The sequence below is a fragment of the Chiroxiphia lanceolata genome, chromosome 3 (genome assembly GCF_009829145.1).
Source record: "Chiroxiphia lanceolata isolate bChiLan1 chromosome 3, bChiLan1.pri, whole genome shotgun sequence".
In the NCBI taxonomy this organism is placed as follows: domain Eukaryota; kingdom Metazoa; phylum Chordata; class Aves; order Passeriformes; family Pipridae; genus Chiroxiphia; species Chiroxiphia lanceolata.
The window spans coordinates 49,009,941-49,023,708 of NC_045639.1; the positions used below are offsets into that span (position 1 = coordinate 49,009,941).

At 37.9% G+C, this 13,768-nt stretch overlaps 1 protein-coding gene across 3 annotated transcripts in view; it reads right to left on the reverse strand.

Annotated features, from left to right (window-relative positions):
• The window catches only part of EPM2A (EPM2A glucan phosphatase, laforin), a 39,889-nt gene that overhangs the window by 11,737 nt on the left and 14,384 nt on the right, over positions 1-13,768 (reverse strand). For all 3 annotated transcript variants that reach the window (XM_032682915.1, XM_032682916.1, XM_032682917.1), the window contains exon 2: positions 12,172-12,346. In XM_032682915.1, coding sequence (XP_032538806.1) covers positions 12,172-12,346 — 175 coding nt within the window. The remainder of the gene's footprint in view (positions 1-12,171; positions 12,347-13,768) is intronic.

Consider the following 13,768-nt stretch of genomic DNA (forward strand, 5'->3'; position numbering starts at 1 on the left):
AAGCCAATTTATTTATTTTGAAGGAGCACACTGTATGCAGCAGAAAGCAGGATTTGCCTTTGTAGGGAATGACTCTTCTTGTACTTTCATTGGTATAAACACTCTATGAAAACAGTATGACAGTTACAAAAACACAGCTTGAGAAGAGAATCAGGTTGCAAGGCTTGTACTGAACAACCCGAAAAGGGCTCCTCAATTGGCTTGTGCAGATCAATGCTGAAATGCTCCAATTATAGAATCTTGTCTCATGCAACCATAGTTGCCAATAGTTACTTCCTACATATGTCTCTGTGAGATTGCCAACATTCCCATTTGTTTTGAATTAGAACAAATACCTGGAAACGCAAGAACAACAGGCTGCTAAACTCAGCCAGATCACAATGAGCCATGAATCTCTTGGCATTAGGAATGAGAATTTCTAACATTAATGCTTAGCAATGGGAATGATGCCACTGCTGGCACCTGTAAGTTAGCTAAAGCATCCTAACAAAATTGACTTACGCTGCTACAGATGAACTTTAAGTTAGTGCCTGAGAAATTTCAGGAATCGTTGGTAAAAATATATTCTGACTTCTTTCAGAGTTTACTTTTTAGCAGCTGCTAGACTGTGAAAATAATAAAAGATAAAATCACTTTTCCAAATGCAGCATTTCAGATCCAATGGAAACGCATTCCAATGCTTCAGAAACAAGCATATATTAATGAAAATGACATAATTTCAAAGCACAGTTTATTGCAAAGTGGCCTTGTGATCCACATGGCAGCATATGCACACATACAAAATAACGGAATCCCCTCAGAACTGCAACAATCAGAGGAAGATGCACATCCATCCCTTGTGGTACCATCCAAATACAGTTCTGATGAGTTCTGTATCTGTGTTCATTCCAGCTATTTATCCAGTTTCTAAATTCACATCAGCTAATTTCTATGAATTTTTAAGAGGGATAGACATATTCTAGAGCCCACAGGCTGGGGGACAGTGTCTTAGGAATATGGAGAAAAACTGAATCCGTGCATCAGCACAGTCAGACACATAAATATCTAAAATAACGTGTTTCCACAATAAAGTCAAATCAAAGGAACAACAGCTGTATACTGCCATCATAATAAAATTGTCAGAAAGCTTCATTTTAGCTAATGTACTTGGTTAATAGATTATAGACATAAGATTAATAACCCTGGTGGATGAGTTGCCAAAATCAAAGGTTGGGGCTGGAATGGTAATGGAACTATTGAGAGGCCTCAGAACAACCTGTGTATGCCTTTTTAATGCAAAACTGCAAAGTATACTGGAATCTCTTGAAGTCTGGGATGACAAAAGGGAAAAAAAAGTCATGAGAGTTAAATTTATGACTAAGCAATGCTGCAGGTTTTATTGGAGCCCAAACACTGACAATTACTAGTTTTTTGAACTGCCTCTTTTTTTTTTTTTCAGATTTCTTTATTTTCCTAGTAATATCACTTCACCTGCCTGGAAACTGAAATTGCCAGCATTTGAACAAATATATTAAAGTGGTCTACTGTTACTAAAGTTTATTTAAATGCATTTACATTCTCAGCTGAAGCTTGACTTTGTAAATTTGTAAAATATATCAGATAGCCTTATTACCAAGACTGTAAATACATTTGAGTAGCTTTTTCCTAATTTTACCTTATCAGATTGAAGCAACTCAGTACTACACGGAAGCCAAGAAATTCAGTCTTCTGCAGTGAAAGCAGTAGTTAACATTGTTTAGGAATGGTCTGCACACAGCCAGCCTTCAAGCAGTAGTTAACATTGTTTAGGAATGGTCTGCACACAGCCAGCCTTCAAGCAGTAGTTAACATTGTTTAGGAATGGTCTGCACACAGCCAACCTTCAAGCTGGCAGCCGGACTGCAGAAAGACGGAACATTAAAGAAATTATTTTATTAGGGAAGCTGCATATCATTCTTATCAGATCTTTACTTTGGGAAAATGAAGGCCCTGGTTATAACTGTTTTAAAGAGTTTTTAAAAAGCAGTCCTAGAGAAGTTAGTTAAACAAAAAAATTTGAAAAAAATTTAAAAAAAGAAAAGAAAAGGCTCTACAAGCCCACAAACATCCACACACATATACTAGTGCCCAGCATCCAGCCCCAGAACTGAGTGACAGTCATGGAGAGTCTTGTTGCTGGCCCACAGCTGATAGGTGGTCTTTCAGGAGCAGAGGGGAGGGGAGGGGAGAGAAGTGAGGAGATGGGAGAAAGAAAGGGAGAAAGCCTCTATTTCATTATTGATTTTATATATATTCTACATTTTCTTGTCTCTGTATTAAAACTGAAATACATATTTCCCCTCTATCGTCTTCTGGTTGCTTAAAATCATATATTCTGTTACTAGTTTTTTCACATCAAAGAAAAAAGACATTTCATTTAAACTTACAAACCATGATGTCTACTGAACCAATAAAGAAGAAATCCATATTTCTTATAACTTGGAAATGTCTATGACATTTGACTCAATTTTTATCATAGTTCACAGGAGGACACACATTAAACTTCTGAATAACAGCAGGGATTATGTACCTGACTCCCTGAAATTAAATTTCTCAAAGTACAAGCATTAAAAGAGATTTTACGTTTGGCCTCTTAATAAGTTCCCTGGGAAGACAAACACAGTTCATTTCTTTGTTGTGTTTTTTTTTCTTGCAGAGAGAAAATTATAAATGGGAAAATAAAGTAGCAATTTGATAATCTCTGTTTACTCTTGGGAAATAAAATACTTATGTTTCTGAGACACACTTCAAAGAAACTAGAGCTACATTCAAGTTTCCTTTCTAATAAATAATTTTTTATCCTTTAAATAGAAATTTCCATATTTTTATATGGAGGTGCATTATTTGAATTATCTTGTAACTATCTAAAGCATTTAAGCTTGAAAACTTGCATTTGTATGTCTCAGCATTTATAAAAATTATTGAAGGTGGAGGTAGAATTTATAACTTAATAGCTGCAGATTACTGCTGTTTTAAATGAAGTATCTTTAACACTTTCCCCATTTCATTTGAAACAACTTTGTGGCTTTTTATGTCAGATTTTTTTGACTTACAGTTACCTCTTTCAGAAATACAGTATACACTGACCAAGCAAACGCAAAAGCAGCTGGTGGTAACAAACTATCTGATGGTGTCACCTTTCACATTTGGGGACTGAAAACTCTCTTGTTCTGATGCTTTTTTTCTGTAAGAGTCAGCTTCAGTCTGGCTGGGCTAATCTGCCCTAGGAGCCATGCCTGCAAAAATCACAGGACAGGGAGGCAGAGTGGACTATGCTGCAAACACACGATCCTGGTTCAACAGGTTCACCAGGTGTAAATGATGGAGTTGCCTTAGTGAAGTTTTTCTGACAACAACCACATACCTGAATTTGCTCCCTCCTGGTATTGCTATTAGCTCCTGGTAATAGCAATAAGAACGACTACACAATCTCTGCTTTTGAAAAAGAGTTTCTGCTATCTTTAGATAAACTGTATTAAGAAATGCCAGCAATTACAGGGCACCTAATAAATACATGTAAAAGCTAAGAGGAAATAAATATCTGCATGACAAGTGGAACATCATCTTCAGTGAGAGAGTGATGCTGCCCCTTCCTCGTCATCCCAGCTGTGAGTTAAATTGCCCAGGATTTCACGATCTCAGTCAATTTCATTCACAGCCAGCAACACCAGCAAATTGCTTTCCAATGGAAACAGGACTTTACTACCTCACTCACAGCCTGAATGTTAAAGAGTGAAGAGGCAGGAAAAAAGGCGGAAAATCTCCAGAAGAAATACAGACAAGTGACAGGGAGACACAATAAAACACACAGAGAAATTAGAAGCAACAATAGTTTCTGCTCCCTAACAGTGATACCCCACATAAAATTCATACTAACTGGGCTATCAACATTTTTCTGTTATATCCCACAGAGAAAAACAGAAGTATGGTTACTCCTCCAGGTTTTTGGATGGAGAGTTTCCAATCTTCCTTCTGTTTTTATCGCCCAGAATTACAGAGAATTGTAAGTTTTTCTTAAGAAGTAAGGAAATAATTTTGTGCAGAGGCACACCTACGAAAAGATCCATTTTAAAGAGCAACAGTGGTTTTAAGTGTTATCCACTACCAGGCAGCTGATGAAAGGCTTCATCTTCCCATCAACAGCCAGTCTCTGCCTGCTGCCATTTTATTAAAGAAACACTCATTCCTGAACAATCATCCCTCTAAATAAATAATTCTCAATCAAACACCCATTACAAAAGCCAGATATGAATCACAGAATGTTAAAGAAAAATACAGAAAAAAAAGTCCAGAAAAAACTCACAAGACTAAGATCCCCTTTAACCATGCTAAGATCCCCTTTAACTTGTTGGGTTCAGAAATTACTCGGTCAAATTGCAAGTTCCGTGGAGTTGAACCCTTATTTCAGGTTTTCTTCTAAAGTACCTTGCAAGCCTCATGCTTGTGGCGTGTGAATAAAAGCAAGTTGCTTACACAAAGCAGCAGCCAATCTTTGCAGCTTTCTCTCCCTCTGTCATCTCACAATTGGGCCCAGTTCAGCCACGCACATCCTACCAGTTTTTTTAAATGATTTTCAAAAGTTTTTAACATTTGTCCAATTCCCTGAGCTATCCAGAACCACATGAAGCCATGCTCAATGTACTTTATATGTATCATCCATACATAAAAATGTTTTGGTTTCCAGAGGAATGGCACATCTAGCAATCGCTGCCTTGTGCTGATGGGGTATTACAAGTCCCTGGGCTCTAGCTGTGGTCCCATTCCTCCTCCTGCTGCCAAGCATACTGGCAGCCCCACAGTGGCCCTGCACATACCCCATAAAGTCCAGTCCAGCCCTGCCACAGACAAAATGATATTAACTTCTGAAACAAAAGTACATAAAGAGCTTTGGTGTTGCAAAAGTTCTCTTTTGCCTCAGGGGCATTACTGCTCAGGGTTTCTAGCAATACTCTCAAGAAGTATACTCACACCACTTCCTTAGCCATCAGAGAAGCTACCTGGTTCCTCCTCATCTGAGCCACAGGGCAGTTTGAAGGGCCTTGACATTACTTCTCAATGTGGTTCAGAACGTGACTAGGAAGAAAGCAACTCTTTCAGATGCATAACATCAAAAAGATTTCCTTTATCTTTCTTGGTAGGGATAAGGAATGGAAAGAACTTCACAACTTTGATCTCCCTCATGAGGAGTGTAACAGAGTTAAGCAAAAGAAGACAAATGATGTAATGAAGGTGCTGTGGAAGTAATTTCTTTCTAGTACAGATGAGTGTTAGGCATTATGAAGGGATTGAGTGCACTCTCAGCAAATTTGCAGATGACACAGAGCTGAGTGGTCCTGTTGACACTCCTGAAGAATGGGATGCCATCCAGAGGGACCTGGACAAGCTCGAGAGTGGGCCCATGGGAACTTTATAAAGTTTAAAAAGACCAAGTGCAAGGTGCTGCCCTGGGTTGGGGCAACCCCTAGTATCCATACAGACTGCCAAGAAGGACTTGTGGGTGCTGGTGGATGAGAGACTGGATATGAGCCAGCAATGAGCTTGCAACCCAGAAAGCCACTTGTATCCTGGGTTGCACCAAAAGCAGTGTGGCCAGCATGTTGGGGGAGGTGAGTCTGTCCCTCTACTCTGCTCTTGTGAGACCCCACCTGGAGTCCTGCATCCAGCTCTGGGGCCTCCAATATAAGAAGGACATAGACCTACTGAAACAGGTCCAGAGGAGGGCCACAAAGATAACCTGAGGCTCAAGCCTCTCTCCTGTGAAGACAGGGAGACAGAGTTGGGGTTTTTCAGCCTGAAGAAGTCTCCAGAGAGACCTAATTGCAGCCTTCCAGTACCTGAAGGGAGCCCACAAGAAAGATGGAGACTATTTACAAGGGCATATAGTGATAGGACAAGGGGTAAAGGCTTCAAACTGAAAGAGGGTAGGTTTAAACTGTGAGGGTGGTGAGCTACTGAAACAGGTTGCCCAGAGAAGCTGTGGATGCCCCAACCCTGGCAGTGTTCAAGGCCCAAGTTGATAAAGCTCTGAAAAACCTGACCTAGTGAAAGGTGTCCCTGCCTATGGGAGGGGTGTTGGAACTAGATAATATTTAAGGTCCCTTCAAACCAAAACTATTCTAAGATTCTTTGATTACTTCAGAGGATTCAGTGATTTCTGAACCATGAAAACATTCTGTGTTTCATTACAAATACATTGTTTTTCATCAAAAGTGAGATCCCCACATCAGTGTGATGTGACATTATTGTGCTATTAAGAATTATTCTAATTGTTCTAATAACCTAAAGCCATATAAAATACCACACTAAATAATTTATAAAATTTTGTGCTATTTAGACTACATATATGAACTGTTAAAAATTATTAATTTATCAATAATGCTGACAACATACATTGCAGCTTTATAGAAAGAACAGTAAACACTCAGGAAAGATGAATACTAATGATGCCTGCCATTTGAAAAATCACTAACATAAAAATATTAATAGTTCACAAGTTTGCTAGTCTTCAGACCTGCTTGCTGCCAAAGTCATTCCCTTCCACAATTTTATCATATTCACATAGGTAATGTACTGTTCATCAGACATTACTTCAACAGCATCATCTGAAAGTCTAGACAATATTTTGTATCCCTCAGCCACTGCAGCAGACAACAATCCTGGCAGCCTGCTGGCTAATAGCCATTCATCAGGTTTAATAGGCTGGTCACTGTAGGTGAAAGTAATACTGGGAATTCACACACTGATGAAAGTCATACAAAAATCTTTAATCTAAAAGCTCTGAGATCTTTTTCTTCTGGCAAAATTTACATCACCCATTCTAAAGCCAGCTTTTGCTTGCTAATACGGCACTTGCAAGAAATACAACTAGAAATGATTAAGAAACATCCAGGATTTCCCATTTCAAGCTCCTTTTGACTGCTGTAGGTCACAGCAAGAGAACCGGAGCTGCGCAGGCAACAGCTATTTACTAATACTCAGAAAAATGAAATGACTGAAAAGTGAGTTTCTGCAATCTAGTTCATCCACAGTATTTGACAGGTATCATGGCTTGTGACTGCACTGCTGGCATGCCCTAACTCTATTTCTGTTCACAGGATTGAGACTTGTATCTAAATTGCCAACAGCCTGGTTTAGGCTATCCCAAGTCAGGTGCCATCCTGACCATGCAAAATCGAATCAGTTTTCAAGTTTTTAGCCACTGTTATGAAGGGTAAAGTGTGGGGATTTCATGAAAGGAGAAACTTCTTGTTTGCATGAGCAACAAATGTGGAAGAAAAATGCATTTGTTACCCAATACAGAGATCACCCAAATTAAATAAATGCAAACAAATAAGGACTTTAAAACCTGATCAAATTCTAGCCATATAATTTGTCTTCTCATTCTTGCTCCTATTTCTTCACACTCCCTCTTAATTTTCAAGAACTTAAATAAAAAATTGCTTAAATGTCACTTCTTACACTAATTTGAAACCCATTTTCTTCAAAGCAGAGACTAGTAAAAGCATTTCACAGCTATAGTTGAGGGTGATGTAGAAAAAAAGTGAAGACATACAAGAAACAAAAAATAGAATTACCCTTTAAGCTGTTCTATAAAAGGTGTTTCCCATTGGTAAGTAAAAAATGGCTCTAATTTAGACTAGTTTCAGACTATATCTCAGTATAATAAAAAAATATTCAAAGAGTAGTCAGATGTCCTAGTTCATGGGATAAACATATCACAAAATGTGCCTTGGAATATTTTCATTATTTAGTGTATAATACGGCCAGATAACTTTACAGTTAGAGCCCCAAGTACTGAAATCAAAGGTTGAACTCCTATTGATGTTAAGTCTTTTTGATCAGGACTATTTTACCAGACTAAAATCGACAACTTTTGTTCCAGAGCTCATTATTCCTTAGTCTTTTCTCTAATATCACAAGCATTCTTTAGGCACAAGGGGCAGCTAGCTCTCACCTTCTAATGTTAATTATGGTAATCTCTGTAGACATCATCACCTCTTCTCTTAATTCATAAAATCAGTGCAGCTTTCTGTTACAGTAGCATAGGTCACAGCACTCCAGGGTTTTTTTGTGACAGCTTACTCTTTAAAGCCTTTTTTTATAATTCAGTAATTAAAAAAAATACTTCAAAATTACATTTAAAACAGAAGGATATTTTATTTTGTGAATGAATTAAAACCAGTAAGAAGAAAAATTAAAGAGTAAAACCAAATAAAAGCACTGTTGCTTGTATTCTTTTTCAGTTGCACAATTCAAAGGTAATTCTGATTTCATACTGAACCAAATATACTCAGCCAGATTCTTGTCTTCCACCCCAATTAAAGAGGCTCTGTGCTCTATCAGCAGAATACTGCTCTAGTGCCTTCAAAAGGTAAATAAGAAGCATCTGCATTTTGCCCTGGAGCATTCTTCATTCACTCACCTATATACATTAACACTTAGCACAAATAAGGAACACACATTTAATGTGATGCTCCTGACCATTCCCACTTAACACTTAGCTCAGGTTATAACCTCCATTACTATTGCTACAGCAGTGTTGAAGGAAACTTACCTTACCAACAAGCCGCAAAGCATTTGTAAAGACTACATCATAAATTAAGTTTCATTTGCAACCATCAAGAAACAAAAACAGTATTTCCAGGCGTGAGAGTCAATTTTCTTCTATCTTTAGCTTTGTTTTGTCTTAGGGGAAAAAAATTAGGGACACAAACACTGATAGCAACACACTTGCCAGCTTTGTGATTTCTTGGATTATATCCAGTTACAGGAACCAAATAACTCCATAAACATGAAATATTAGTATTTGATAGCCTTAATATTTAAATGCAAAAAAACTACTATAAAAAATGTGCCTCTAAAAATTGTTGTCAGGACCCATGGCTACTCATGCAGTGACTCCCCTGTTACAGATTGTATTTTCCTCTAAAACGTTTAGCAGCCATACAATGCTTCAGTTACAGTTTAGCTATCATTGTTGTCTGAGGAATTCACTTATAGAATCCAGGTTAGCTGCATTTTACATGCAAAGCATGTAAAAATTATTTTTCTTCCTCAGATTTGAGAAATATGACTCACAAAAAGCACATACCTAAAATTAATCTGAAAATAGAAAACTGTAAGTATAAGGCTTTTACTATTGGAGATATTCATTTCCATAGCACCTAGTTCTGCCATCAAGCATCATCTCCAACATATTATTGAAGTATTTTGTAATTTCAGTTGTCACTCCCTCTCTTGCTCTTATGCAATTCCTTTCTTCTGAGAATTGCAGAGGCTTTTATATTAATAATAAGGTATATAACATCTACGAATTAGGAATTTCCGCCTTTCACAGATGGAACTGAAACAGAGATAACATGCCCCAGATTTACAAGTTTTCTGAAGTTATCTTCTCCCAGAAAAGATTACAATAACTCTAATTTACTTTGGAAAACTACTGTGTTCTAAGTGAACTCTTCTGCAATTTGAAGGCACCTTATTGCAGTAATATCTAACACAAAAGAAAAACTGAATGCTATTTTTTTTTCTGAATCCAGTTTTGGTTATATGTGTCATTAAATGTCCAAAATAAGTGAATACTAACACCATGGAGGTGTCAGTCATGCCTCTTAAGCTGTAGGAAAACTCCATTTCACACTTACAAAAAATTAATTCATCTCTTACTATGCTTAAAAGCCACACCATATGCTCTCCTACCTGACCAAAACAGAGTTCTCTAAATATAAGTTTAAACATAAATTTACTGACTTATGAGTGATATATCTGTATCAAATAAGAAAAATCTGATTCCTCAAAGAACCGTCGACAGCCTCAGCATGATTCAAAATTATTTTTGGCACCAGTCAGCGCACTCTTCTCATCCTGTTGCAGCCCCTTTAAAGTAGAAGCTCATGTTTTATGAAGCAGCAAGGTGGCAGCAAAACTCAGAGCAACTGTTTCTAATTGCTGTGATCAAGCAGAGGAGAAGTAAAATCAGTCCCAGGGCTCAGGTGAGAGGCCCCTTTGACAGAGAAAAACTTTTCTCTCCAGCTAATTCACACATGGTAATCCTATTAAATGGAGCAAGGTAGAGGCAGGACTCACATCAAAAGTTTTCTTTGATAAATCACTTCTTTCCAGCCTCTATCATTCTGTAAAGATCCTACAACTGGTGACAGGACTCAGAATTTTTGGTCATAAAGCTCCTCGCAGTACCGCAGCCTCCACTACAGTGAAGCCTCTAAGCTTTTAACTTTTACAGACACAGGGACTGGTTTTTTGCTTCTGTTTGGGTTTTTGGTTGCTTGGGGTGGGGGGGGTGGGGGGGGAGAGGTGGTATGTCAATGATTTTTTTCTTTTTTTTTTATTACATTAATCTTCATAGTACTCCTCTGAATCAATAAATCTATTACAAAATAAAGGCATTTTCATCAGCTCACTTCAGCTGCTATGCCAAAAATCCCCAAATCTAAATTACCCAGTATTTTTTGACTGCTTTATTATAAGAGCAGAATTGTGAATCTGCCCCCCATTGTTAATAATTTAAAAAGACATTTAAGGCTGCATATCTTCAAAGTATTAAAAGTATTTATGCAACAAGACTGTTACAGGGTATGCTTACTTAACATAGCTCAAAGAAATCAGATAAGAATTACTAAGATGCACATACAAAGTTGCTTTTCAATGAAGGTATGTATATATGAGAGGGGAATGGAGGAGGAGCTTCTCATCTGGAGAAGACTAAACAGCTCAGAAAATTTTCTTCAAATATTCTTTAGCAGAATTTGCAGCTTTTTACCTAATTTTTGAAATACACAGTCATTCAGATAAAGCAGCAACAAATGGATCACTGCTGCCTCTGGAAGGAAAGATAAGTTAGCCTTTGGGACTTAGATATTCACTTTCTGACAGTTGTTCTTTCTCAAAAAATTTCTCTGCCAAACAAAGATTATTTGGGATTGACAAGTCTGTGCTTTGGAATAAACATGATTTTTCTCTGATAGGATGTTGGAAACAGATGCTCAAGATCCAGATAACACTTCATTCTGTCAGGTGAGGGGGTCTCATGGAAAAAGTAACAAGTCACACAAATACCTACATATGCCTGATAGTGTTTGTGAATCCATGATATTCCATAAGATACAAGAGAAGTAAGTCTTTCCCTCACACACTGCAATTCTAATGAGAAAAAGACAATTCTACTTCCTACCCTATGAGATTGTGGAGACAAAGAGTTCAAAGAGAAGACAAGATGGTGAGGTTGGTGTAGCTGAAACAGTGGCCTGGAGAAATTCACACAAAGTAATGCTAAGACCTAATGAACGTATGAGGTGGTTTGATTTCTTAAAAAAATACATATCCCTTTGTAATCACTAACTGCTCTGTAACCAACACCAGTTGTATGCAATGTAACAAGGCGGACAGCATTTATAGAACCGTTATCAATCCACAAACTTGCTGCCATATCCATTGAGTGGAGATGGGGAAAGAGGTTAAAAGGCTCCAGAATTCCTCAATACTCTGTTAATCACCAGTGCTAAGGCTGCTGCTCTAAATACAGCTTGTGCTTCATCTGCGGCCCTAAAGGGTGAATGCCCTCTTTGAGCTTTACATCTCCTAACTCAAGCCAGGATGCTTCACCGCAGAGACAGTGGACTCGGGTGAACACTATGGAAGTACAAACATTTTAAGACGTGTCTAAATTTTAGTATTTTGTTAAATACATGCCAAGAAGCAGAAGTCATCAACAGTGGCTGTCACTAACTGCAGTTGCTGCCAAAACTAAATTCCTGGTGCTGGAATTTATTCTTTTTGTTTCCCAGATGTTCTTCACTAAATAATCCCAAACAAAACACATAACATACATGCAATTTTACACGTGTATATAGACAAGCATTTGAAAATTACTATCCATAAATTACCACAAAATGTTTTCAGATATGACACAACTTAACACACCTGTACATGGTGCAGGTATCCTTGAACTCAGGATCTCTCCTTTTTATTAACAAAAGTGACATTTCATTGTAAAGAGGTGCTGAATCTTTCTCAAATTTTACTGTTACTTACATACAAACAAATACTCATTACTTCAAATGCAGTTTTCTGACATGCCAGTTCAGATTTTCTGTTTGAATATTTGACACCAGCCAAACTGCACTTTTCTTTTACCTGGAGTAATGGATAGCTTGATGTCCTGCAATATTAAAATAGAAGTCAGTTGTATGTTTCATCTCATCAGTATGTCCAGAGACTTCAATCCAGTGTGCTATTGGGAGGCAGTAAACTCCATCTACTATATTGCTCTGGTTGTAAACACAACTTCGATCATGATGGGGCCCATTACCTAAAATAGAAGAAAGGACAATTGCAGACTGTGTATCTGGATAATCTTCCAAAAGATTTGCTGGGAGGTTTGAACTGAGCATTTAAGGCCAGGAGACACATTTGCTGCCCCTTCAAACTGCATTTCTCATAACATATTATTAACACCCAAAATAGTGGTAACAGAAGCACTGCCACAAAGCAAATGTTCAGCATTAAAACAAGTTTTTTGCAAATTATTAAAACAAAAAACCCCTTTAAAGGTGCATAAGACTCCCAAACACTTCAGATTTCAGGAATAATTAATTTAATTTAAGTTCCTCATTTGATGTTTGCTAATATGTGACCTCAGCATTTAATGTTCTTACTGTGTGACCTCCCTCTGGGGAGTCCATCTTGCTGTGGCCCAAGGTCTAGCTCTGACATGCCACAGCAGTCTCACCTTGCCTTAGGCTGACTTCTACGGAGTGGCAAAGATATGGGAAAGACCTCAGGGAAAGCTCAGAGGATGGCTGTGCAAGGTCAGAAAGGTGAAACCAGAAACAGAAGTAGGACTGGTGACATGGGACTTGTTACCAGCTTAAGGATTCTAGAGGAAAAATATCAGCGCGGAAAGGCATCGAATCCCAAAGGTGGCAGACAGCAACCTAGTGATGAAGATTTGTTTCAGGGAGCAGAGAAGAGTGGCCCCTCTACCTCATTCACATCTGCCTGGCCAGCAAAGACTCTTCAGAGTCCTGTCACAGACCAGATACATATGGATGCTTAGTCTAGGAGCTCATTAAACCCTACCTGTCTTTTATGTTTGCTGACTGACAAACAATCTGTTGTCTTCAGATGCAAATCTCACTTTCAGAGTCTGTTCATACACACTCAAAGTAGCCTAAAGTGACCCTTAGAGAGATGGTCACATCTGCAGTGGTGAATGATCACAATTACCTAAAACAGCCTTGTTTAAAATAAGAATTTTTTCTTATAGTTTTCCACTAATATTCATTACCCCTTCCTCTTCTCTTTCAGAAATAGTGTGAGCTTGAGTCAGAAAACCAATTTTTAACACCATGCCAGAGTAAGCAACTTGAATTGAACTGGGTTGTGTCATCAATCAAAAGGTTATCTAGCCTCCAAAAATATAGTATACGTATATTCTCCTGCCCCATTCTTACATACTTACTGTAATACTAATTGCACGTAGGAATAATTATTGTGCAGATCAGAAGTGACCTAGTCTATGGCTTGCTTAAGCCTATTACACATATACATTATTAATGATGTTAAAACATTTCTGAGTAAAATTATGCCCACAGGAATATCTTCAATTTCACATTGCACGTAAATGCATGACCAGTTTCCAAACATCACATTTAGGGAAATTTGCTAGAGCAAGAGCATTTGGGGAGATGTATTAATGCATTGATCAAAGACTAGCATTTAATACGAAAGC